The 26419-nt window shown below is 38.7% G+C and overlaps 1 protein-coding gene across 1 annotated transcript; it reads right to left on the reverse strand.

Moving 5' to 3' along the window:
• Positions 1-26419, reverse strand: pals1a (protein associated with LIN7 1, MAGUK family member a). The gene is made up of 17 exons (XM_037695087.1): positions 26225-26419; positions 14753-15053; positions 11765-11942; positions 11326-11426; positions 9500-9607; positions 8664-8741; positions 8436-8576; positions 7164-7325; positions 6059-6136; positions 4717-4900; positions 4555-4626; positions 4163-4234; positions 2286-2450; positions 2088-2177; positions 1013-1125; positions 833-943; positions 1-759 (listed from the first exon to the last, which is right to left on the reverse strand). The coding sequence occupies exons 2-17, from the start codon at positions 14927-14929 to the stop codon at positions 583-585; spliced, it is 2007 nt and encodes a 668-aa protein (XP_037551015.1). The 5' UTR covers positions 14930-15053; positions 26225-26419; the 3' UTR covers positions 1-582.

Here is a 26419-nt window from a genome sequence, read left to right on the forward strand (position 1 = left end):
GCAGAAACGTTTTAAGGCAGCGGCAGAATCAGAAAACAAAAACAGTTAGTCAGAAAATTGTAGTGAGAAGGACAAAAACCTCTACACAGGTTTTGTTTTGATAGCTTTGTTTCTTCAATCTCCCCAAATATTAAAGAAAACGTTAATTTGAACCTTTAGACAGGCTTGTTCATTATTTTTACCTGAGAAATCTAATATTTCATATATTTTTTTTGTAATATTTTGATTTGTGTAAAATTTAAATTTTATATCATGTGATTTATGATTAATTTGTAAAGCTACAAATAACATTTTCTCCCCTCAAGATACTATAATACATCTGAAAGGTTTGTTTCCTGGGCTTTCTTGTAAAATGACAACGTGACGTTGGGATTTTAGGACTTCTAGTGCAATATTTCTTAGTTTAGTGTCACATCATGATGACACACCTTCATAATATAAACTCTACAGATCTCCGTCAGATCATCAGCCCTAATATGAGACACGAGCCTCATCAGCGTGTTTACCATCCAGTTCGTCAGGTCTGCAGAAATATGCGCTCCGCGTGTTTTGCGTTTCCCCGGTGAATTGTGTATTTGTGTTTCAGCGCAGCCAGGAGCAGGGCACCCACTGTGGCTCAGTGTCCAGTTTGTTGATGAGTCGTAGCAGCTCGCTGTGAGCTTTGTCCAGGTCCGTGTTGACGATGATGGCGTCGAACAGGTGGCCGCAGCTCTGCTCCATCTCCCGGGCCTTCTCGATGATGTCCCGTAGCTCCTCGGGCTGCAGAAGACAAGCACGTCAAAAACCCGGCAGGGGATCATAAGTTTGAGTGTAAAAATAGACAGATGGAAACCTTCGGGTTCTTGTTGTCTTTCGCCAGCAGAGCTCGAAGTCGTTCTTGGGAAGGAGGCGCGATGAAGATGATGTAAGGCTTAAGGTCGGAGCTCCTCAGCACCTTCAGAGCCTGAACAAAGGAAACAATTCGTTTGAAACCGTTCAGTGACTTTTGAAGCTGGTTGTGAGCGCCACCTACCTGCGTGTGCAGACAGAGCACGCAGATTTTCCCAGTGTTGATGATCTGCCTAACAGAGTCTGTACTGGTTCCATAAAGGTTCTTCTCAAACTCTCCAGACTCGATCAGCTTCCCTGAGAGGAAGACGGAACAAAGGATGCTGCTAGCAAAACTTTGCACAACTGGATGTCATTTATAAAAACAGAATGACAACAGCAACACATATTACAGCCTGGTACAAAACTGGTAATTACTGGGCACTTAACTGGTGTGTACTTGGAACTTACTGGGTATGTGCAAGATGTTTTAACTGGTACGTAACTTGTTTCCATACCAGTGGACATACTTTGGTTCCTTACATACTTTCAAAGTTTCTGCACAACCGTAATTAAGTATTTTGCAAGTACAAAATAAGTGCCACACATATATATATATATATATATATATATATATATACATATATATATATATAAACTGTTTCTTTAACAAGTCTATAATTATATCTAGGAGGTGGGGATCAAAAAACAAGCAAGATAATTTATGAATCTTGGTCAAACAAAACTACAGCGAAGCATCTTTTAGAATGCTGAGTGGCCGAGACATTAACTTTCCAAACCACAGAAGCTGGTTTTCCAGCCTGAAGGAAAACTAAATCAACAGGAAGCCTGAGATGAACGGTCCAAATCCAGGCTGAATATTTCTATAAATGAGAGATTTCAGTGATTCAACCAAAACATAGACAAGTCTGTGTCTGCACAAGGCTGTCTGTTCTTTGTTTGTTCTTCACAGCCATTCATCCGATTTCCCTTGCAGTGAGCGAATGCATCACTGGAGATACAAGGCAGAGCCGACAGCAGCTCGTTAGGGACGCAGACATTTTACCACCTCAGTGTTTGTTAACCCTCTGAGACCCGTGGGCGTTCAGAGGCTGCAACATGTTCCAAAACAACCCGTTTCTGTAAAGTTTTCCCCACGTTATAAAGTTCTTGTTCTTTTAAACACTAAAGGAAGTTCTGGAAGTGTCTTCAGCAACAAAAATTCAAAACGTGTGACTTCGAGGGATCGATGTGGACGTCTCGGAGAAACCAAGTCTTACCAGATGCCAGCTCCGCCTCGAAAGTCTGACGGGAAACAAAATGATAATCTCGACCACTAACTTCACCTTCTCGACGACTCCGCGTGGTGTCTACAGAGCAAAAAAACAAGTATTTATTTAAGGTTTTCTGCTTTTTATGTATACAGTTCCTGTCCTCAATAGTGGAGTCTTTCGTGCGTTAAGATGAGAACTTCTTACGAGGTACAGCGCCTGCGAAGCGCTCTGGTTGGTTGTTGAGGAGTCTCTGTCTAAGCTCTGCCTGCCCGCAGCCAGATGGACCAATCAGAGCGATCGGACGCTTCCTATTGGCTGGTTGGTGATACAAAGCCATCTCCTCGTAGGTGAGAATTTCTTCATCGAGATCTGGACCAAATCAAAAGACATGTTAGTTTTTATCTGCACAGACACACAATTTGATTTAAGTAAATTAAAGTTTAATGGTTCAGTTTGTCATGTTTGACAGGAGAAAAACATTCCAAACTCAACATAAAATCAGGGATGAACTGAGGATATAAAAACAAAATTATGAAACTATTTTTTATTTAAAATTGCTTTCAAGTGTGAGGATATTAGTCAAGAAAACTGTTTTGTTGTTAAAGCAATAAACCCTTTCTTGTTGTGTGAATGCCTGTACTGAGAGACACTTTTTCTTCTGTACTTTTTCGGTATCTACCTCGTCTTTTTTTTTCTTCGATTTTTCGTTTTTGTGCGATATTTAGCCTTTTCCGCCATTTTCTTCCCCATTGAAAATTAATCGAGCTAATTTTACATCTTTTGTAACTTTTGATCTGTTTACAACCTTTTACATTTAGATCCAGTTAAGCTTCTTTTAGCTTCCTTGTGCAAATTTCTGGAAAAACTCAGCTAACTTCAGCTTTTTGTGCTCCTTTCATCTTAATTCACCTAACTTCAACATTTTTGTGCTTCTTCAAACTTATTTCTACTAATTTCAGCTTTTTCTGCTCCTTTCAGCTATTTCTGCTATTTCAGCTAGTATTTAGCTGCTTTTATGCTAATTTCATCTTTATCAGCTAATTCCACAATTTTTGCAATCATTTTAAACTTTTTTCAGCCTAATCCAGGAAAAACATGCTCCACCGACTTCCTTCTAGTGATTTTTCTTTCTGCTTGTTATAGCTACTATTCAGCTGTTTTTAGCAAATTTACTCTTTTCTCAGATATTTTCAACTTTATTGTGCTAAATTATGCCTACTTAAGCCTTAGTGGGCACAAATAAGCTCCCTCCACTTCCTTTTGGAAATTTAAGCTTCTTTCTACATTTCTTTAGCTACTATTCAGCTGTTTTATAGAAAAACTAGGATAACTCTGACATTTTTAGAGCTACTCAACTGAAATGTGGCGTATTGGTAGCTGACAATGATCCCTAATAGAGTGACTGAAAATCAAAAATCCAACATGGCCGTCTTAGCAAAAAAGGAAAAATACTATAAATCAGCCAATTTTAGTCGTATTGCGCTGAAAGGTGGTGTGATAATAGTTGACAATGTTTCCCATCAAATGCTAGATGAAAATAAAAAATCCAAGATGGCCACAAACACTACTTTGAATAGATTTAACTCAGCTATTTTTACACATACAGAGCTGACATTTGTTGAGGTGATAGCTGATAACGTTCCCAATCACATACTGCATCCAAATCAAAAATCCAAGATGGCTGCCTTAGCTAAAAAGGAAAAAGGCCTTTTTAGAGCTATTCAGCTGACATTTGGTATAGTGGTAGCTGAGAGTAAACCCAAACACATAGTACTGTCAGATCAACGGTTTATATCGGCAGCAGCCTGGCAGTCCATTACATTAGGAACGATTGTTCTGCTTCCTTCTGATATTTGAAGCTTCTTTCTGCTATTTTAAGCTACTTTTCAACTATTTTCTTGAAGGCATTCACACTTGCACTTTCACAGGAAATGCAAATTCTCTAGTTGTCTTTGTTGTGTTAATAAATCAGCAAATTAAAAAGGCAATTTTTTTACAAGATGTTTTTTCTTTACATACCTGTTTGATGAAGTAACTCCAACTTCAAATATAAAATAAACTGATGGAAATGTCAGACGTACCGTCACCCCTGTTAGAGTTGTACAGCAGCTTCTTCCTCTTCCTCTTGTTCTTCTTTGCGCACCAAAGTTTCCCTTTGGACAAAAAACAGAACGTTATGCAAAAAGTCTTATTGTGATGCTGCAGATCATAAAAATGTAGGATCCCTCACTTGGATTTTAAATTTATCAGAACAATTTTTTTTTTTTTTTATCGTGTCTTATAGTTTGAAATATTGGGCTGTCATTATTTAAAGAATTTCACAACTTGTTAAGAATCTAATTTTTTGTTTGTTTGTTTAATAATTTCTTGATACACCAACATGTATATGTACTATTTTATCTTGGCTGTAAATATGTGATATGTTTTTATCGTAAGCCGGACCAGAACATCAGCAGTTTCATTTGTGACTGACCAGACTTTTCAGGCTCCTTTTCTTCTTCTATAGTTTGTTTCATGGCTTCTCTCTGCTGCTGGAAACTCTTCCCTGTTAAGAACAGCGGCATGAAATGAGCGAAAGTCCTTTCACCGCTCAGCAACGGAGGCTGATTCAAAGATCCAAATCACGGAGCGGTACCTGGGACCAGCCCGGCTAACGGCTGGTTGTCTTCGTCTCCGTCCCTGTACGCCTGCCACCAGTTCGGATCCGACTGACTGATGATGTGGAGAATGTCTCCTTTCTGGAAAGATAAGCCCAGCTCTCTGCACGGCACATACGGGTCATCAGAGGGGTCGTAGTCAAAGTGGGCCTTCACGTGAACCTGAAGGGACGGAGACAATAAACAGAAGACAGACCGAGTTAAACCTGAACCTCTGGAGTTCTTCAAATCATCACTGCTGTCAGAAACGGTGAGTTTGTATTTAAAAGGCTCGGTTTGAACACTAAGGGCTCAAGGGTTTTTGACCAAAGAGCAGCTGGAGGGTCAAAAATCAAATAGCAAAATGAATTTTCAGTGAATATGCAGTGAGCGCTGAATGATGTCATTAAGAAAAAAAAATTACGGATTTGTTAGTTAAAGTAAAACAGAAGCTAAAGTCAAGAAAAATAGCTTCAAGCTAAAATCAGCATACCCATAACTACCAAAACTGTAGCTAAAAGCTAAAATGTTAAAAACTCCATCTAAAAGCTAGAAGTAGCAAAACTGTAGTAAACAAGAAAACTTTTAGCCAAAAGCTAAAATCAATAAACTTATAGCCAAAAGCTAAAATTAACAAAACTGTAGCTCAAAGCTAAAATTAGTAAAATTGTATCTAAAAGCTACCATAAATGTAAAAAACTAACTAAAAGCTATTTTTTAACTATAGGTAAAAGCTACAAGTACAGAAATTGCAGCTGTAAACTACCAAACTGCAGCTAAAAGCCAAAATTAGAAAAATTGTAGTTTAAAGCTAAAAACAGAAAAATTATAGCTAAAGGCTAATTGCAACAAAACTGTAGCAAAAAGCTAAAATTAGCAACATCGTAGATAAAAGCTACAAGTACAAAACCATAGCTGTAAACAAGTAAATCGTAGCTAAAAGCTAAATATAGTAAACCATATCTAAAAGCTAAATGTACAAAACTAAATAAAAACAATATATTTTAACTATAGGTAAGGGCTAAAAGTACATAAACTGTAGCTATAAACTAACATACTGCAGCTAAAAGACAAAATTAGCAAAATTTTAACCTAAAGCTAAAATCAGCAAAATTATAGCGAAAGGCTAAATGCAGCAAAACTGTAGCTAAAAACTAAATTTTGCAAAACCGTAGCTTAAAGCTACAAGTAGTAAAACCATAGCTGTAAACTAAAATTAGCAGGACAGTAGCTAAAAAGAACATTTGGAAAAAAACGAGCAAATGAGCTTTAGTAGAGAAACATCACACAAAAACTGTATTTGAGCCATGAACATTTTCTGCCCTTGGCAGCAGGACTTACCACCGACTCTTTGACAGGAGGGGGTTTGCTTTGAGTGCTGGGAATTACCACAAAGGTCAGGAGGCCATGCAGGTCCGCCTGTTACACACAAACACACAATGTTACAAAAGCACCGTCACAGAACAATGGGTGGTTAGTTACATTTTAAATCCACGTTGTTTTGAAGCCGATTCATTTAACACCTACACAACTCCATCAAAACAAAGAAATTACTCTGCATCTTCACCATGTTTGATCCAAACGAATCACTAAACTCTTCAGCATTGTTCTTCTGAATTTAGACCCGAGTGTGCGAAAATGATGCAGAAAAACTGGTCCGTGCATTTGTCATGTCTAGACTGGACTACTGCAATGGTTTATTATCTGGGCGTCCAAAAATACTTTAAAAAGTCTTCAGATGATCTAAAATGCTGCTGCCAGAGTCTTAACTAGAGTTAGTAGGAGAGATCATATTTCTCCAGGTTTAGCTTCTCTCCATTGGCTCCCTGTCAAATTCAGAATTGAATTCAAAGTCCTTTTTGATAAATCCTATAGTAAGGGTCAGCTTGGGTTTCCTGAGCTATCCCTTAGTTACGCTGTTATAGGCTTAGACTGCTGGAGGACAAACTGACCACATTCCCTCACTCTGTTATCTTTACTTGCTCTACTCTACTTGTTTGTATTTACTTTTATGCTTAACGTGTTTTTGTCTTTCCTCCTATAGAAAGCACATCTGGATCTGTCATTCTGTGTCTGTTTCTCCTTCCTGTCCTCTCAAACCCAGCCGGTTGAAGCAGATGGCTGCTCGTCCTGAGCCTGTATCTGCTGGAGGTTTCTTCATGTTAAAAGGGAGTTTTCCTTTCCACTGTTGCCTTTGTGCTTGCACAGGATGGGAGACTGAGACCAAGTGAAGATTCAATGCAATCTGCTGCTTCCTTAGATAGATAACTTTACTAAATGGCTTTTATAATGTGTGTGAATGTTTCTGTTCAGTGCTCTGAGACGACTTCAATTCAATTCTATTCAAAAATACTTGATTAATCCCAAAGGGAAATTAAACTTTGAATTAAACTTCAGTTGTGACTTGGTGCTATATAAATAAACTGAATTGAATTCAAATACTGACTAAAATGTCAAAGACTTGGTTGACGTCTTTCCCCCTGATCTCGATGTTGTTGATCTCCAGGATTTCGTCTCCTTCTGATAAAAGTCCGCTGCGTTCAGCTGCTCCTCCTCGAACGATGCGGCTGATCACAACACTGTCCATTTCATTACGAACGGTTGCTCCCTGCAGACAGACAGAGGGATAAGCTCCATCCAAAGAGTCATTATAACTGTTTACACACCAAGATAATAACTGTCGGGATATCAGTGGATCACCACAAGGTGTTTAAAGTGTGCTGAGTCAGCATTCACACTTGTTTTCTTGTAAGTTGTTTGTAATCTTAGCCATTCTTACAATAAACCATCCAGCTCATTCGGGAAATAGATACTATTTTTTACTTTATTAACAACTATTTTCCTCTTTTTAAATTGTATTTTATTTATTTATTTATTCTTTACATTGAGCGCTTTTGTCAGTTTCTTCAGAAACTTTGTTCTCTTTGAAATCTGCTTCAGCTGCTGGCTCCGGTTTTGCCTTCTTGAGCTACTTTTAGCTTTTAGCTGCCGTTCTGCTTCTTTTGGTTTTTAGCGTACCTTTTTCTTATTTTTAGCTTCTTTTTTTCCAACACTTAGATCTAAACTATTTTTTTAAATACTTTTAGGTAGCATTTTTGCAGCTGTCTTTCATCTACTTTTAGCTTCTAAGTACAGGTTTTGCCACTTGTAGCAAGTGTTTATCTACTTGTAATTTTTAGCTAGTCTTTGGCTACTTTTAGGCTTAAAGCTACTATTCTGCTACTTTTAGTTTTTGTCTTACCTTTTGATGCATTTTTGCCAGCATTCTTTGTACTTAATGCTTCTAGGCTTTGTTATTTTAGCTATGTTTCCACATTTGTTTTTCAACTTTTAGTGTTTTAAGAGAGCATTTTGGCCACATTTGACTATCCCTTTTGGTTTTTCTAATGTTTAGCTACTCATAATTAGCTTTTTGCTATTATTAGCTAGTATTATGTAACTTCAAGCTTTAAACTAGTGTTCTTTTTTTGTTAGCTTTACCTACTATGTTGCTTTTTTTAGTTTTACAAACACTGTTTCAGCTTCTTTAGTGTTTCTTTCAGTTTTGGTTCAATAAAACCGGAAGAACCTGAGCTAGTTAATCCCCCACAAACACAGACATTTTGTAAGCAATGAAGTTGTGCAGAGAAAGGTTGACAGAAACAAACAAATGCTTGTTTATGGGAGCAATGAACCACCGAGAAAATAAACTGCAGCCAGTGCGTTGTGTGCGACTCACGAGAGGAACGTCTTGGGCCTTTTCGATCCTAATGATCTTGACGGTCTCTCCTCCCAACTGGGTCAGAGTTTCTCCTTCCACAGGCTCAGAATCAGGCTGCATTTCTGTCTCTGCTACTGTGTCGTGGGCCAGAAACAACGACTGCAAAACACACAACCCAGTTCGTACATAAACAAGCTAAAGAACCAGTAGAAATGTGTTTTTGGAGGTTTTATCGTGTTGACGTACCTGGATGTTTGTATCTGACAGCAGTCTGTGCAGCTCGAGTCCTTCTTTACTCTGACAGGACTGCATGAGGCTCCTAACCTGAAACCAGCAACAGTGAAATGAAACAACTGCAGATAGATATAATGTAAGTATTTTAGAAAACTAAAGTCTCAGTGAGTGTAATACGCTACGTGCTGTACATCTGAGCTTAAATTTACACGGTTTGAAGAGCTGCTGAGGACTGAAGCTCTTTTTATGGTCTTCAAACATAAAATTTAGAAAATTCAAAGAAGTAGATTATTTCAATTCATGACTTCAAATCAAATTTCTCTCATCAAGTTCCAGATATAATAATTTGTCTCAAATCAAGTCAAACTTAACTTCTCCCCATAAAAAAAGGAGCTGAAGTTGAACCAAGTATGTTCGAGAGTTTAAAATAATCCAGCCTGCCGTGGCCATTTTTAATCACGCATTTCTTTTTCCACTTCATTACTGAGACAAAGGAGCATGTTTGTGGGGCTGCAGAGTGAACATAAGCTCTTCTTTTTGGAAGCTGAATGCAGGGCAGGGGGTGGAGATGCCAACGTGGAGCAGAAATAATGTGCTGCCTTTAATGAGATTCCTCTGAAATGAGCCATGCACAAATTCAACCCTGTGGCAGGAGAACGTTCCTGGAACCAGGCGTACAAGTGGCCTGGATGTTTACTTTTAAACCACTAACAAAACGGAGGAAAACACTTGATTCTGAGCAGCTTGGTGTCGTTACTTTAACACTAGGAAATAAATGCTCCGTTTCTCGTCTCGGACTTCTGTCACAACATGAAGAGCACCTGGGATAAAACGAGTCTGGGTGTTACCTCCATAGCCAGTGGATGCGCCTGCTGTGTTTGCGGGAACGGAGGAGAGGGTCGGTGCATGCTGGAGGCCACAGCATTATGGATCTTCAGCGCAGACTGGAAATCAGACTAAACCAAACAAACAAAAAAAGACACCTGAAAGTTCACGTCTGTTAATTAAGTTACAGCTCCGAGGAACATCTGGATTGTTTTCTTTCAGTCTCAGACTCGTTGCCGTTTATGAGCTGTTAAGAGTCCAGCAGGTCTTTCTTATTTTTATTTTCTGATTGTTAATTATCGTTTGCATTAAATTCAGCTTCTGCTACTGCAGGATGGAACAACAAAAGTTATAGCTTCCTACAACTTGTCAGCCTCCCCACCATCACAGACATCTACACCTCCAGATGCAGGAAGAGGGCCACCTGCATCATGAAGGACCCCACTCACCCAGCACACACACTTTTTGCCCCGCTCCCTTCAGGCAGAAGGCTGAGGAGCATTAAATACAGAACTACCAGGCTGAGGAACAGCTTCTACCCTGAGGTCGTTAGACTCATGAATCTCTAACCAGGAAAAATCACTGGGAAAAAATCTATTTTTTAAACTGTGAAAAATCACTGTAATACCACTTGGTTGTTCATATGTGCTGACTATCCATGATGCTGATCTCATGCTGCTGATTATTTCACGTTTCATGTTAATCCTCATCTGCTCATACAGACTCATGTTCGTGCTGCTGTTGTTTTGGCGCATTGTTTTTGTATCATTAGTGCTTAGTGTATTCTTAGTTTTGTGACTGTAGTGTATTCTTAGTTCATGACTCAGATCTTACAGTTTTCCTTACAATTTGTGTTTTTGTTGGCTGTAACTGGGACCCTATGTAGTTTCGTCCCACCATCCTGTATCACGTGTGATGTGTATGACAAATAAATCTCTCTTGACTCTAATTCTTCATGTAAATTTGTAATTCAATCTTTTTTTAACATATAATTTTACATAAAAAATTTTAAGCAACATTTTATTATTTCTCCCCTTCATTTAAAGCACATCAAAGTCAGAATACCACAAATCATAACACTACAGTGATTCTTTAAAACAACTGCTAAATGTTTTTTTAACTGGAGGTTACCAGCAGTTTGTCACAAATACACAATTTGTTCCAATTTCTTCGGTTTAATCTGTGCAAAATTACAAAAATGGTAATTCAAAAATGGGATTTTAGATCTATTGCGGTTCAATCAGTCAATGATCAACTGAAGGATGATGCAGCTCTTGTGTCTTGGACGTTCTAATACTGCTTTGAGGTTTGACGCTGCTACTTTTGGCATTCATTTGTCAAAAGTGCTCCAATTTCTTAAAGACGCACTCCACGATGTCCGGCTGTATTTTAAGTTCTATAAAAAATAAATAAATAAAAAAGAGAAAATGGCATCCAAAATCCAAAGAAAAACTGAAACCGAAAATATATTGGCAAATTATTTTATGGACCTCTGGACGGATTTAAATGAAATGACTCTCAGAAAGTGATCATTAGATGTTTACAACTGAATAACTCTGATTCAAGGTGGAAAACCTTAGCCAACACAAAAATGTTTACAACTTGCTCAAATTAAAGCCTTGTGTGACAGTAGCTGAGAGTCATCCTCACCACATAATGGGAGTACTTTACATCCATACTTTCTTATGAGACGGTCTTGGTTTAAAACTCTGGCAATATTTAAGCACATTTGTCATTTTTTCAGGGTTAGACAAAAGTTACATAAAATCATAAACTGTACAAACTAGACATTAGATCATGTTTAAAGCTTCGACCCGAGGGTTGTTTTGGTGCATTTTCTTGTCATTACCTTGTTAAGTAGTGAAAGCACCAGCTCTACGTCATTCTGGCTCTGCTGGTCAGGCAGGAAGCCTCGAACCTGCTTCAGTGACAGCAGCAACTCCTCCAACTCTGCAGAAACATGCAATAACTCATGTTGTTAAACCTCAACAGACGTCTACAAACCAGACACAAAACAAGAGACCAGGACAGACTTAAGCTCCAGATTAATGTGGGACTTTCTCATCAGGATCTACACTGTGTGTGTGTTACTCCTTGTGCCACCAGCCAACAGTTTTAATTAAGTCGCCCTCTTGAGCCTCTTGTGTGCAGCTCTCCCTCCCTGAGGAATTCCCTTCCTGACAGGACACATTTCTTCCTCACATGCCTTCTCACTTCCCCTCTCCCTTCCTTTTTTCTCTCTTTCTTCTGCATCCCTCGTTTTACTGAAGGTTTATTGTGCGTTTTACCCAGCAGCGGCTGAGTGTGCTGGCTGCCGAGCACCGGCTGATGTGGTATGTAAGAGTCTTGAAGGAATGTGGGGTTGTCAATCCCGATGCTGGGATTCTGGGAGAGTTTCCTGAGTCTGAGGGAGGTGTTCAGATCCAGCTGCCGACCCTCCTCCTCCTTGCGCCGCCGAAGATCCTCCTAAAACATAAACAGAGAAATAAATGCACCATTACTAACAGGACAGAATATTCTAGTTTCATGTTTTCTTGCTTACAAGACAGATATACAACACGTTGTACACGTCCACTTGACTTTTTATTCAGGTTTGATGAAAGATGTTGCCAAATTTCCCTGTAGCAGTCGCATAATTCAGGGTATCGAATGTTTTATTTGAAGGCAAAATGCATCACAGTGGTGAGATGTTATGCTTCCAAATCGGGTTGAGACATTTCAGGCTGCCTTTTAGCTCACCTTTGTGACGTCAACACAAAGTAGTCACAGATTTTACAGGAGCTTAAAAGATGCCACACTAGTCACTACTGGGATAACAATGCAGGGAAATAAAACACTAAAATAACTTGTGAAGTACATGACTCAGACATAAATACACACTTTTATTTTTCTGGTTTACTCTAAATCAGTTTTCTTTTTAAAAAGAGGAGCAATAATTTTACTTTCTTGGGCTTTGTCGAGTCATTTTTGTTGCATAGATTTCCCTTGTTTGTGCACAAGCACACCACTCATGCAGAAAGCCTGATATTTGAATACTAATTCTGGCTCGCAGCACCGTTTGTAAAGTTGTGAAAACACAGACCGTAAAGTAAAAAGCAGGAACATGACAAAAAAAAAAAAGATAAGCAGCTTTAAACCCTTAAAGTGAAAGCTTTGATTTTTATTGTCCTTTTGCAGAGTTGAGCAGAAATAATGCTGCACTAGCTTGGTTTCTTTAAACACGGTGATGATGGTGGCCCAGTGGTTTTTAGATCTGGTCCAGTAAAGTCAGCATCTCACTGGACAAACAGTATCCTCAAAGGAGTCTCCGAAACGCATCTAAATGTCCGCAGAGCTCAGTTTCCTCACGTGAGTCGCAGAGGTTCTACGTTTTGACTTTTGAATATGTTGTAAAAACAAATTTACTCTCAAAATAGACGAAGACGTCACGGGTGTCTTAAAACCTTCTCAATTTAGTTTCTAAAACTCTGGAGAACTCGAGCTATTTTTGATAGCTTTCCTTAGACAGAAAACATTCAAGGTTACAGCCTTAAACGGCCTAAAATAACCACACAGATGCACGATATTGGATTTTTGGCCGATATGACAATATGTTAAAACTTATTTGGCCGATATCAATACTGATTTTTTTTTTTTCTTAGACCTACTTACAGAGACTACATAGTTTTATCTGTTGTGGAATTAAAATACTACATTACTCTGCATGGTCTTTGTCAGTTTGGCCTGCTTCCAAATGCAGATGCAAAAAAAAAAAAAAAGGGGGGGCTGAAAATGATGTAACACTTCAACTTGGATTATGTTTAATGTCAATCATGACATTTACTCTCTCTAACACAATGACAACACTCAAACAGTGCAAATTTGTAAATGTTCACAAATCTAAACTATCTGTTCACAAGCGACATGCGAAAAGCGCATAAGTAGTAGTGCTTTGATAGATATACATGACAGTTTCTTAAATTACAAATTACTTGTAACTTAAAACAGAAGCCCAATTTGTGGTTTTACAATCTTAATAATCAACTCGAATTTCTAAGAATTCAGCTATGTGCAAATAAAATGAAAAGTGCAAAACAATATTGTCAGCTTCTTTCCTTTGTCAGAACATACCCCTCTTATTTTAGGCTTATTTGCTACTAAAAAAATGGTGTAACAGAGAACACAGCCTGCTCTTAAAGTAATTTAAGCAAGGCTGAAACACTAAGAGTCATATTTAGGTCCAGCCTGTAAGTCCAGTGTGAGAGGAAGGGATGGTAAAAGACCACGTTTTATATTGGGGAGTTATTTTGATGGAATGTCCGATATTTAACTTTATCACTAATATCAGCCAATACAGATACCATGCCAATAATATTGTGCATCCCTACAAATAATTAATTAAAAACTTGCCCAGATCTTCTAAAAAAAAAAAAAAGTTAAGTCAGGTCCTCTGGACAGATTCAAAAACAAACAAACAAAAAAATGTAGAAGCGTTTTGTTTTTCATCCGAAAGACTTCTTCAGTCTGAGCTGTATTCAGCTCAGCCTTATACAGTAAATAGCACGTTCTGATAGTGGCTCAAACAAACAGTCCCAATCTTCCTATTTTCACAGAAAAGCAGGTATAGAAAATAAAGTGTACTCATGGATCAAATCCTAAACATTGGTACAAGGCAAGCAGAGGCAGGAACGACGTGAGTGACCAAATCGTGTGCACAGCCTAGAATAACTGAACACAACGTGCACAAAACCTTTTATTTATTTTTAAACTGGCTGCCCAAAACGCAGCCGCTAGCTTGTTAGCAAACAATCAGAATCAGTGAGACTGCAAATGAAAATGTGTCAATTTGCTTGCAATAGTGAGTTGTCAACTGGTCTCCAACAGACGTAGCCCTGTAGGTTACTGGCCTAAGGAGCTGATGATATTGCAACATTGTTTTTCTGAACTAGAGTTGGACTTTGGCAGCCAAAACAGAAAAAAAACTGGCATTATGAACTGGCTACAAACTAAAACTCTAGCTTCTATCAAGAAAAAAAAATCAGAGCGTCCACCAGAGACGTTTGTTCTGTTGCTGCATACATTTAGAGGCTGCTTTGTTTGAAGCAGTCAGAGGGATCTGAAAGGAAGTGGAACGTTTGACAACTTGTAAAATAAATAAAAAAATGTTTAGGGTTGAGATGTCAAAATTAGTCAGAAGCCCCTGAGAACCATACATCTTTTTTTATTGTGATGCCAACTGAGAGGTTGTTTGCAGCAAGAGGAACAGAAGTATTCAGGTGGCAGGTGTGTAAAAATACCTGACGCTGTCGTATCCTCTCCAGCTGTGCAGATCGTCGGATCGGCAGTGTTCGACTCCCGAGTTCTCCAGGACAATCGACGGCCATTTCTCGGTGCTGCTGTCCTCTTAGCTCTTCGTCTCCTCCTCGACCTCCTCCCTCCCCGGCAACGTGGCCGTTCAGATGGGAGGTCGTCATCCTTCACACACTCTGTGTGTTTAGCGCCTTACTGGCTCCACGAGTGTTTAGGTTTAATTATGCCAAGATAATTAGGAATTCTGGGACAGTGATGCAGTAAACAAGGCGGCCATGACACCATCACCTGTGGAGAAAAACAAAATAATTACAGATGTAATTGTTGTGGGCCCAATTTTTGTATATTGCAGCTTTAATAAATCGCCTTTCACTAATTTTTCTTTACGCTAAAATAAAGTCTCAGCAAACAGTAAAACCAGACAAAAACACAAACAGCTTAACAGATTGTAAAAAAAGTCAAACGTTTAACAGTTCATACAGTAAGTCTGACTGATTACACCTGTTTGTACACAACAACAGTACGCTCAGTAAAAGTGAACATGTAGACAGAACTTTAATTCTGCTCCACATGAATTTGGTCGTTTTTCCATAGATTTGACCAGAGAAATTGGCTCAAATTGTATCTTTGTTGGTAACAAAATGTCTAGAAGATTAAAATGAAGTAAAATAAGACTGAACAAGAATAAATCTGAGAGCAAGAGCAGATAAAATCCAAAGGCAGACCTTCATAAAGTCTGGAGAACTACAGCAAGAAAACTTAAGATTACAGAAAAAAAGATACTACATTCAAAATAAAATGAACCAACATTTCTTCTTAAATTTGACAATATTTACTAATTATTATCAACTTTCAAACAATTTTATCATTTATAGCAATAATTTCTAAGACAATCGCCCAGCAAAATTTGTTATCGTGACAGGCCTAGTTGGAAAACCCTTTGGGTCATCATGGAACTGGCCCAGTTCAACCAGCCAACGGGAGATACACCAGCATCAGCTTCATTAGAAACCAGGTGGTCTCAGCACAGCATTTAGTATGAGGAGGTGGTGGAGGGAATGAGAAAACAAAGGGTGAGGCAAGAGAGGGAGAGCGGGTTGGGGATGAATGGGGAGAAAGCGAGGGGATGTAACAATAAACAGGCTGACAGATGGATGGATGCCTTATCTTCCAGTGACACAACAACAACCTGTGTGATATCTCCCACCAGCAGGTTTGTGTGTTTTAGTCAGGCAATGGTCCCATGATGCAGCAGTGAGGAATGCCAGGCAGTCTGGGAACAAAATTCCACGGATGGGGGAAGGGAGCGGACAATCGAAACACATTTCACTTGTGCTTTTAGTGTATTTGTCCTTAAAAAGTAACCGCACCTAGAGTCATCCTGCTCAGGTACGAGGACTGAAACCGAGTGAAAAAGCAGCCAAATGTTAAAAGACCTGGAGCCACTAAGAAAATTTACCAAACAGAGAACTGGATCAAAACCTCCAGCATGAATCAAAATCCTACGTGTCGAGGTCAAAGTCTTCCTGGCTAATTGCCTGAAATAAATATATATTCTTGTAGCTCGTAGTAGAGGTCATTACCGTAAACAGGACTGGTGATGTTTCATATGATCAGGTTTTACTCAGGCAAACTATCCAGGCAGCTAAGTTCAGATGTCCAATCAGCTCGGAGCTGTAAAGTCTCCGACTAAAAGAAAGTGATAAAAATACAAAAAAAGTAGGACATGCGAGCAAACCCCAAAATGCAGACAAAGGAGTGTAGATAGCGGCACTCGGTCGTCTGATAACGTGGGTTTCAGCTCAGTCGGAAATCATTCTGATAAGTGGTTTAAATAAATATAAAAATAAATTCTGATTACAGCAACTCTGTGTAGAGGAGCAGACCACAGCCTGTTAGTGCGTTTTTAATAATGACCTGCTGATGTGTAATCGAGTTCTGCTGACGGATGAACTCATAAACTTAAGCATATTTCAATCAGGACGTTAAAGTTGTAGCACAAAAAAAAAAAAAAACTGTAAAATATTTAATATATTAAATTAGCTTGTCAATCATCTTGTTTTATTAACTCACAACTGTGTTGCACTTGAGACGTTACTCTAATCTATAAGCATAAAAACGTTTTATTTAGCATTAAAATCAAATGGGAATTTCAACACGTTTTCCCCAAAACATGATCTTCTCAGGAAGAGTGAAAGGAACATTTAAGCACTCATTACACAGGAAAGGTTACTTCTCAAGGCTGACACAAAACTAAACACATACTGTTGTTGAATAGTGCTTGAAAGGTGGCGAGACGTTAGTTTTGGGTCACAGCACAGTTAAATGATAAGAACCAAAAGTGACACGCTGGTACTCTGCAGGCTGAGTAGTGATACGGAGTATTTATCTCAGGATTTCTTGTCTGTTCAGCTTCAAGTCTAAACTAAATTTGAAGATTTAGTTTTTAAATCCAAAAAATATAGTCAAGATAATTTTTGATATTGGAAGTTTAAGGATGGCCTTTGTAGCTGAACCAGTTAAGCAGCAGTTTGTAAACTTGTTTTGAATTCAGAAAAGTTGCGTTTCGGTCTGAAGAAACTTTAGCCAAAGGAGTGATCGAGGCGGTGCTGCTTGAAACCCTGCTGGTCCAGAAAACCTTGCAGACAGGCCAGTTTGAAGACCTGAAACTCAGTCACCAAACAGAAAACTGACCACAGAAGGCTGTATCTTACGACCTGCTGGCGTTGGCAAAATAACACCCAACCCACCACAGCGGATCTTTACTTCCTGGAAACTCTCCGTATCGGTTATCTTATTTCCAATCTGCAGAAACGGCTGCCGTCAGGACAAGACACAGACGTTTGTAAATGTCACCTTTGACACGGAGGCGTGTCTGCCGGCCACTTTCCCCTTAAGGCTTTATAAAATTACCAAGGAGGAGTAAATAAATAAATAAAACCTTTAGAAATTGTAGAAGACTGTGAAACTTCAGGAAGCCAGAAGTTTAAAAAGAAACGGGAACAGCTGAACGCTTAACACAGCGTAATAACGACAACAACGACGACAACAACAACGACAACAACAACGACAACAACACAGATTTAGTCATTGAGGATTCCATTGAAATCCATCCGTTTCAACTCAAATTTTCTACCAATTGTTTCGGGCATCTGGTAAGGATGCCTCCTGGGCGCCTCCCTGGAGAGGTGCTTTGGGCATGTCCAACTGGGAGGAGACCCCGGGGAAGACCCAGGACACACTGGAGAGACTATTAAGTCTCTCGATTGGCCTGGAAACAACTTGGAATCCTTCCAGAAGAGCTGGAAGAGGTGGCTGTGGAAAGAGATGTCTGGGCCTCCCTGCTCAGGCTGCTGCCCCCGCGACCTGACTCCGGAATAAGCTTAAGATGATGGATGGATGGATTGTTTAAGTATTTTTTTTAAAGTCAAACCATATTTGTTGTAAATGTTTATCCATTGATGGTTTAATTGTATGCATGAAACACCACATAAAAAAATAAAATAAAAATGTGGATGGTGGTGAATATACAGGTGCTGGTCATGAAATTAGAATATCATGAAAAGTTGACTGGTAATTCCATTCAAAAAGTCAAACTTGTATATTATGTAGTGAGTCACGTGGGTACGTGTCACTTGTTGTATGACAAATATATGAAATATATATTTATGCATACTTTTCACGAGTTCTTCATTTTTCTGACTGTGTAATGCCGTGCATTGAATTTAACAGAAATGTAACGAGAGACGTTATTACCTTTGACCCATCAAATGAATGGAGTCATTTATTTTCAGAATCAAAGTTTAACATCAAACATTTACATTAATTTGGCAAAATATGAAAATAATAACAGACAGTTTCACAAATAATGAACTTCAAATCACTCGGCGGTGATTTGAGGACTTTGCTTCAGATATTTCTAAAAATATCTGTACTGATTTATGAGAGAGAGGTGAGTTTAAGAGGAAATTGAGATTTATCTTACAGAGGAATATGTGAGGGAATTTAATCTGTTTAACCAGAAATTGCACGCTCCGTCAGGTATCTCAGCTTGTCCCAGGTACACTTTAGTCGAAGAAGAAACCGTTACCTTGTTGACGATCGATCACCTCAGTAAGAATCCTTTTCAACTGATATCAGCGTCTCCGTTGAGAACAGCTAAAATCCTTGGAGAGTCGTGCGTGGTTAGCTCAAAACAGAATCATAATCCCAAAACGTCTCTGGATTCTAGTAACTCTGACTCTTCATTGTCAGCAGCTCTCAGACTCTTTCAGATCTTCTCCATAACTCTAGTTTTCTTCTGAACTCCTTCAGAACTTTTTCATTCTCGGAATCTTTTCCATTCTTCACCATTCCAACTCTCTAACAGAACCGGGAAGTTGTCACATTTTAAATGAGTTTACTTCCGAGTTTACTTCAGAGCTTTCTGATTCGTGGATGGACCAGAAAGAGGAGTGGTTTTGACGTAAGGTGTTTATCAAAAGTCGAGGTCAGAGAATGAAATTTGTTTAACAACTGACAGAGAGATTATTGCAAAAAGCAGACTTCGTGGAGCCAACTCTTGGTAATCTTCTGAAAAAGTTTAAACATGACATTTCTTCTTCAGTAAACATTTAGTTGACCGAAGCTTCAACTTTCACACACTTACGACTTGACTCATTTCAGACAGAAAATCAAGAAATGCATATTCAGGTGATTTCTTGTTTGAATGAGGAATAAAAATCATTACTTACTGTTTATGTAAAATAAAAATGAGTAGTTCTTTTCAACCTGTAAAGCATTGAGTGAACTAACACAATTTGATTATCAAAACATTTGTAAGACAGTAATGATTATAGAGGATTGTCTTTTCTGCTTGATTAATTCAAGAAAGAAAGTTCATCAGATGGCTCAGACTTATTCAAATCAATGAAAATAACAGTCTCTGTCCATCTGGTAGATTTGAGGTCATCAGGGTCAGATGGGGGTCAGATCATCAGGCCATCTAGTTCACTACAATTATATCCGTTCATTACACACAGCCTGATATACTTCAAATGTTTATTTATTTTAATGTTGATGATTATAAGTGACAACTAATGAAAACCCCAAATTCAGTATCTCAGAAAATCAGAATATTGTGAAAAGGTTCAACATTGAAGAACCTGGTGCCACACTCTAATCAGCTAATTAACTCAAAACACCTGCAAAGATCTTTAAATGGTCTCTGTCTAGTTCTGTAGGCTACACGATCATGGGGAAGACTGCTGACTTGACAGTTGTCCAAAAGACGACCAGTGACACCTTGCACAAGGAGGGCAAGACACAAAAGGTCACTGCTAAAGAGCCTGGCTGTTCACAGAGCTATGTGTTCAAGCACATTAATTGAGAGGTGAAGGGAAGGAAAAGATGTGGTAGAAAAAATGTGTACAAGCAATAGGGATAACCGCACCCTGGAGAAGATGGTGAAACAAAACCCATTCCAAAATGTGGGGGAGATTCACAAAGAGTGGACTGCAGCTGGAGTCAGTGCTTCAAGAACCACTACGCACAGATGTATGCAAAACGTGCATTTCAGCTGTCACATTCCTCGTCTCAAGCCACTCTTGAATAAGAGACGGCGTCAAAAGCGTCTCGCCTGGGACTGCTGCCGAGTGGTCCAAAGTAGGGGTGCACCGATAAATTGGCCGGCCAATTTATCAGCCTCGATTTCCTTAATTTTGGGAAATCAGAGATCGGCCGATACTTAAATGAGAAACCGATTTGACCATCCCCCCCCCCCCCCCCCCCCGTTTCCCCTTTATTTATACAGGTAGTCTCATTGAGCCAAGAGAACTCATTTTCAAGTCACTCATTTACCAATTTTTGTAGTTTTAACAATTGTCTAAACTTCATTTATATTTCAGAGCACTACCTCATGGCCAGTTAAAACAAGTTTGTATTGTTTCTAGGATACTGTTCAAGAGTATGTTTTTCAATAAAATAAGATTGGAAAATTGAAGGTGCATCGTGATCTTATGACACCTGACAGTGGTGCTTATAAAACAAAATCGGTATCGGCCAAAATCTGAATCGGCAGGTCAGACTTTTTAGAGATTGGTGATGGGTCAGAAAACTGCAACCGGTGCACCCCGGGCCCTAGTCCAAAGGTACGTCCTCTGACGAAAGTAAAGTTTGCATTTCCTTTGGAAATCAAGGTCCCAGAGACTGGAGGAAGAGAGGAGAGGCACAGAATCCACGTTTGAGGTCCAGTGTCAAGTTTCCACAGACAGTGATGGTTTGTGGTGCCATGTCATCTGCTGGTGTTGGCCCACTGTGTTTTTTGAGGTCTAAGGTTAACACAGTCATCTACCAGTAAGTTTTAGAGGACTTCATGCTTCCTGCTGCTGACCAACATTATGGAGATGCATATTTCATTTTCCAACAGGACTTGGCACCTGCACACCGTGCCAAAGTTACCAGTGCCTGGTTTAAGGATCATGGTATCCCTGTTCTTAATTGGCCAGAAAACTCACCTGACCCCCATAAAAAAATCTACAGGGTATTGTGAAAAGGAATATGCAGATTCAGTTGGCCAACATTTCTAAAAATCCTTTTTTTATTGATCTTAAGTAATATTCTAATTTTCTGAAATACTGAATTTGGGGTTTTCATTAGTTGTCAGTTATAATCATCAATATTAAAAGAAATAAACATTTGAAATATATCCGTCTATGTGTAATGAATGAATATACAAGTTTCACTTTTTGAATGGGATTACTGAAACAAATTAATTTTTTCATGATATTCTAATTTTATGACCAGCACCTGTAAATGTTTTTTTTTTTTTAAGTTTGAAGGTTTTAATACCAGCGTTCACAGAGGATTTATTAAATTAGTGGGCTTTTTCATAACAAACATCAATGGCAACATGCAAGAACAACAGAAGGTTGAACCAGAAGTAGAACCCTCAGGGAGACGATGCATCCTGGACAAGCATCCTTCCTCAAGAGTATGAAAACTCTCCTCCTCCTGCATGAGGTTACAAGCTCTCGCTGCATCACCCGGTAATCATTTGGACACATTTGACTGTTTTAATCATGAAGGAATCGTTAGGCCTGAACATTCGGGGCTGTAGCTCTTTATCAGAGCACTACCTATAGTTCTGATGTTCTAAACCTGAAACAAAATGTGTTTTTGGCAAAGATGATGAAAAGCTGAGGCTGGAAGAGACAGGCCATCTTTAGTAGCAGTAAAAAAAAAAAAAAAAAAAAAAAAAAAAAAAAAAACTGCTGTTTGCCCTAAAAACTCAGGTTTAGGAAGACTGTTGCTCACTAGATGAGCCTAAAAACTCAGGTCAATCAAGGACAACTCTTCTGATTTAGCTCTACCGTTCTTAAAGGTGGGGTGGCACGGTGGATCAGTTGGTAGAGCAGTTGCATCTCAATTCAATTCAGTTTATTTACAGCACCATTTCACAACAGAAGGCCTCTCGGGGCACTGCACAGAAACGTTCACATACATAAAGATCAGTTAATAACATTTATCTAAGGAGCCAGCAAATTTCAGTGAGAAGATCGCTGGATCAAATCCCAGCTGGGCGCCTTTCTGGGTGGAGTTTGCATGTTCTCTCCGTGCATGTGTGGGTTTTCTCCGGGTACTCAGATTTCCTCCCACAGACCAAAAACATGAAAGGATGATTGATACTCTAAAGTGTCCCAGGTGTGAGAGAGAGAATGAATAGTTGTTTGTCACGTTTGTCTCCATGTGTCCCCTGTGATGGACTGGAGACCTGTCCAGGATGTCCCCTGCCTCTCGTACAGCTACTGCTGGATATGGGTACTAGTGACCCCCACCCCAACCCCCCAGCAGACCCGGAAAGGAAGAAGCAGGTAAAGATAATAGATGGATGTTCTTAAAGGTTGGTCTTAACCCTATTTATGAAAACAAAATGTCTCTATAGTGATTTAAGCCATCCTAAATAAGAAAATAGAAAATATGATGCAGTAGACCAAATTAACTGATACAGAAATATGATTTCACCAAAAATAAATCAAGTTAAAGACATGGTTCAAACTGGAAGGACAGGGTAAATAAAACAAGCTAAAAGAACAGAAATCACAAATAATCAGATTTAATTTAAGACGTAACATTAGTACATTTAAAATCTTCAGTGCGTCATGGAGATAAACAGAAAGACTCAAATGAACAAAAGCACCGACTCAACGACGTTTTCTAAAAACAATATTCAGATTATGCCAGACACACAAGTTCTCCAACACAGGATTTCTCAAAGTGGTTTTGGCAGAAAAACATTACTTTATGAACCTAAAGTCCACAAACCCAAACAAAATAACAACCGATGAGTTAAACTAAGTGGACTCTTAGTGCATCTGAAGCGAATGTGTCGAGGAGCAGAAGCAGAGCCGTCCGTTATCTTAAATATAACACTGAAGCACGCCAGCTGCACCATCTGGTACCAGACACCAGAGGAAAAGACTGAAATGAACGACAGGAAGAACTAACAATGTGTTCCACCACATGATGCAACAAACAAACAAACAAACAAAAACAATGAGGCTGATAAAACCAGTCAACACATATATTTCTGTGTATGAAGTTAAAATACAGTAATAAGCATATTTTTGAGATGACAAAAAAAATTGTGAAAATGTTTTGATAATCTAATCAAAGATTAAGTAAAGAACAACAGCTGGATTAATAAACTGACTCAAGATGGACCCAGAATAAATAAATAATTGCTGATCAGGATTATTTTGCACAAGTGATAAGATTTGGACGAATTAGTTGTACCCGCCTGGATGAGTGATTGAACACGTTACCATTTTGTGTATGTTAATGTCACCTCTGACCCTGTCGTCATGGTAACGAGACCTCATACACAGCTGAGGTGAGATGGCAAAGGTGAGTTCAAAGTCCTGAGCATCAGTGAACGCATGGCTATACATTGCTCCATTTTCTGAAAACCATTTATAATTTAAACGTTAATTTATATAAGTTATTTTTGCTATTCTTGCTGGATTAACAAAATTTCTTGAACACGGATTTTGAGAGAATATTTCAAAGAAAAAAGATCATTGTAAACCAAGTTGTAGTTCCTTTTCTTTAAAGGGGCGGCTGTGGCTGAGTGGTTAGAGCAGTCGTCCTCCAATGCGAGAGTTGGGGGTTCGAATCCACCAGCAGTCAACTGTCGACGTGTCCCTGGGCAAGACACTGAACCCCTCATAGCCTGTGTGTCCAATCAGTGTATGAATGTGATCTAAAGCTCTGATAAGTCTCTTTAGAATGATTTGTTCAATTAGCTTTCTAGAGATCTAGTAGTGTGTTGCATGAATGGGTAAAATGAGGGCACAGATTGTCGTGTAAAGCGCTTTGAGTATCTTGAAATAAGATAGAAAGGCGCTATAAGTACAGTCCATTTACCATTTACCATTTAAAATGGACACAGCTTTTGCCATTTCTGTGTTTGCTCAGTTCGATTAGCTGTGGCAACCGCCTTGAATCAAGTGGACTCCAAAAGTTAATCAGTTTTAAATGTAGAGTCCTGTGATTACATCTGAGAACTTTATTAAAACTCGTCCATTCAGGAAATATTTTGCTAACAGACAAACACACATACAGCTTTACATGAATGCATGACTCAAGGCAGCAGGAGAAAAAAAAAACAGTCATGCAGGATAATGTTCATTAAAACAGATGCAAGTTATTACTATTCATCCATCCATTGTCTTTACCCTAAAAACTATGATGCTTTACACTAAAATTGTTTATTATAAATTAAAGACTAAATCAACTAAAGCAAACCGAGTGTTTTATCTTTATTTTTAACAATATAGAGCAATAATTTAGACAAACAAAAAATGTGTTTCACAATTAAGCAAATAAAACTTTCATGTTTTTAGAGCAAACAATAAAAAAAAACTTATTTTGTTGAATTTTTAAACCAACATGAAGGTTAGAATCTAAATGTATTTGGTCTTATAAAAATCAAGTCAAATCAGTCCCGTCTGCTTCATTTCTCTTATTATTGAGCATCAGCGGCAGCTTTTCTCTGAAGAAATTTAACCGTAAAAATAAACTCGGGAAAATCAATACCACATATATGTGGGACTACTGGATCGACAAGAATATTTTATGTTTTCTGGCTGGACTGAATTTAATTGCGTAGAATTAGTGAGTTGTGTGTCCTGAATCCTCAGAAGTTGTAATTTCACGTTTCATCACTCGGACTCGTGTGTGGAGTCAGATTTAAAGCAAGGATAAACACACAGAGGAAAGACATGATGATAAAAACACAACAGTGTGGCCAGAAACACTGACCTCAACAGTTTTGTTGTAATCTTCGCCAACACACACACACACACAGCTCATGCCTCAGAGATAAGATCAAAACTGCATTTTTGTTGGTTCTAGAGCTGCAGAGATACACAGCAACAGAGATTCCCTTCCATCACACACAAACTACAGTGTAGTTTGTGTTTGTAAGGGTTTCAGGAACATAAATACAAATTTAGACCAAATGTTTTATATCTCTGGTTTTGCTGTAGTAAATTTAGTTAGTGTTTTGGTTTTGTTGTATTTTCCCTTTACAGTATTTGTTAGTACCAGATACATTTGTTGCTTTTTAACATGTCTAATTGTACATATTTTTTCTTGTGATGTAACGCTTTTGAATTTGGCTTTGACAAATACGTTTTTATGGCTTTGTGGGGTATTTTGTTTGTTTTAATGAGTTACTATTGTATTTTGGAAGGCATGTTTTTGTGCTTTTGTTGTTTTTCTTTACATTTTTGGTCATGTTTAGAATTTTAGTGAATTTGTTTGAATAAATGCATTTATAGTTTTGATGTTTGATTTGTTAAGTTGCTGTATTTTGTTTTTATTTATTATGCAGTTATTGTTGAATTTTAGTTTTTGTGTTCGTTTTTTCTTGTGTCTTAGTTCAGTTTATGTTGTATTTTAATGTTTTAGTCTGTTTGGCACCTGACAGTAACGCAAAGAGACCACTGTGTGTGTTGACTCACATTAATCAGGAACTATCAGCCTGCCATGAAGTAATTTTGCATCCTATTACACCAATTTAGTCCCTAAAAACTGAACTTTAACACAGTGAGACATTAAACATGTTCTTGTGTAAACAGTTGGACAATAATTACACAACAGCAGTGTTTAGGTTTATCTACGTGAGATCTTTGTGGGGTTTCTGGGCTTTGCAGACAGACAGGGCGGAGTGACAGATACTAGCTAACCTGACGTTAGCTACAATCGTTTCGGTCTCAGGAAAAAAAAAATATTCCCGGAGTTTTTCTCTGTACTTCGCACCTTCAGTCGATGTGAACTGTGTGCCTCAGGTTAGCTAAACGGCCCGGTTCTTTACCGAGCTGGCTAACTTTAAGTTTGCTCGCAGTTATCAACAAGCTAAAGGTTAGCAAGCTAACTGCGGCACCTGTTGAACACAAAGCCGCTTCAGGCGCACTCACCTCGAGCCGTCCACGCACTCTTGTATCCGCTACGTCCAGCGTGAAAACTCCAGATTTAAAATTGACTTTAGTCCAAGCCGTTAGAGTTGTATTACCAGTTTAATTCCCAGTTTTACTCCAAAACACTTGTTGCTCGTTCATCGGCGGAAGAACGATGAAAACACCCTCCTTTCCTCCTCCTCGTCTGTCACTTCC

Source organism: Nematolebias whitei, chromosome 21 (genome assembly GCF_014905685.2).
Source record: "Nematolebias whitei isolate Nwh7 chromosome 21, NemWhi1, whole genome shotgun sequence".
Taxonomy (NCBI): domain Eukaryota; kingdom Metazoa; phylum Chordata; class Actinopteri; order Cyprinodontiformes; family Rivulidae; genus Nematolebias; species Nematolebias whitei.

What these genes read in the sequence shown, in the direction of transcription:
- pals1a (XM_037695087.1), bottom strand. Translation starts at nt 14,929, where the DNA reads ATGACGACCTCCCATCTGAACGGCCACGTTGCCGGGGAGGGAGGAGGT. An exon ending in CGCATCCACTGGCTATGGAG is followed by an intron (nt 8,742 to 9,499) that starts GTAACACCCAGA and finishes TGCTGGTTTCAG; the next exon opens with GTTAGGAGCCTCATGCAGTC. An exon ending in GTTAGCCGGGCTGGTCCCAG is followed by an intron (nt 4,627 to 4,716) that starts GTACCGCTCCGT and finishes TGTTCTTAACAG; the next exon opens with GGAAGAGTTTCCAGCAGCAG.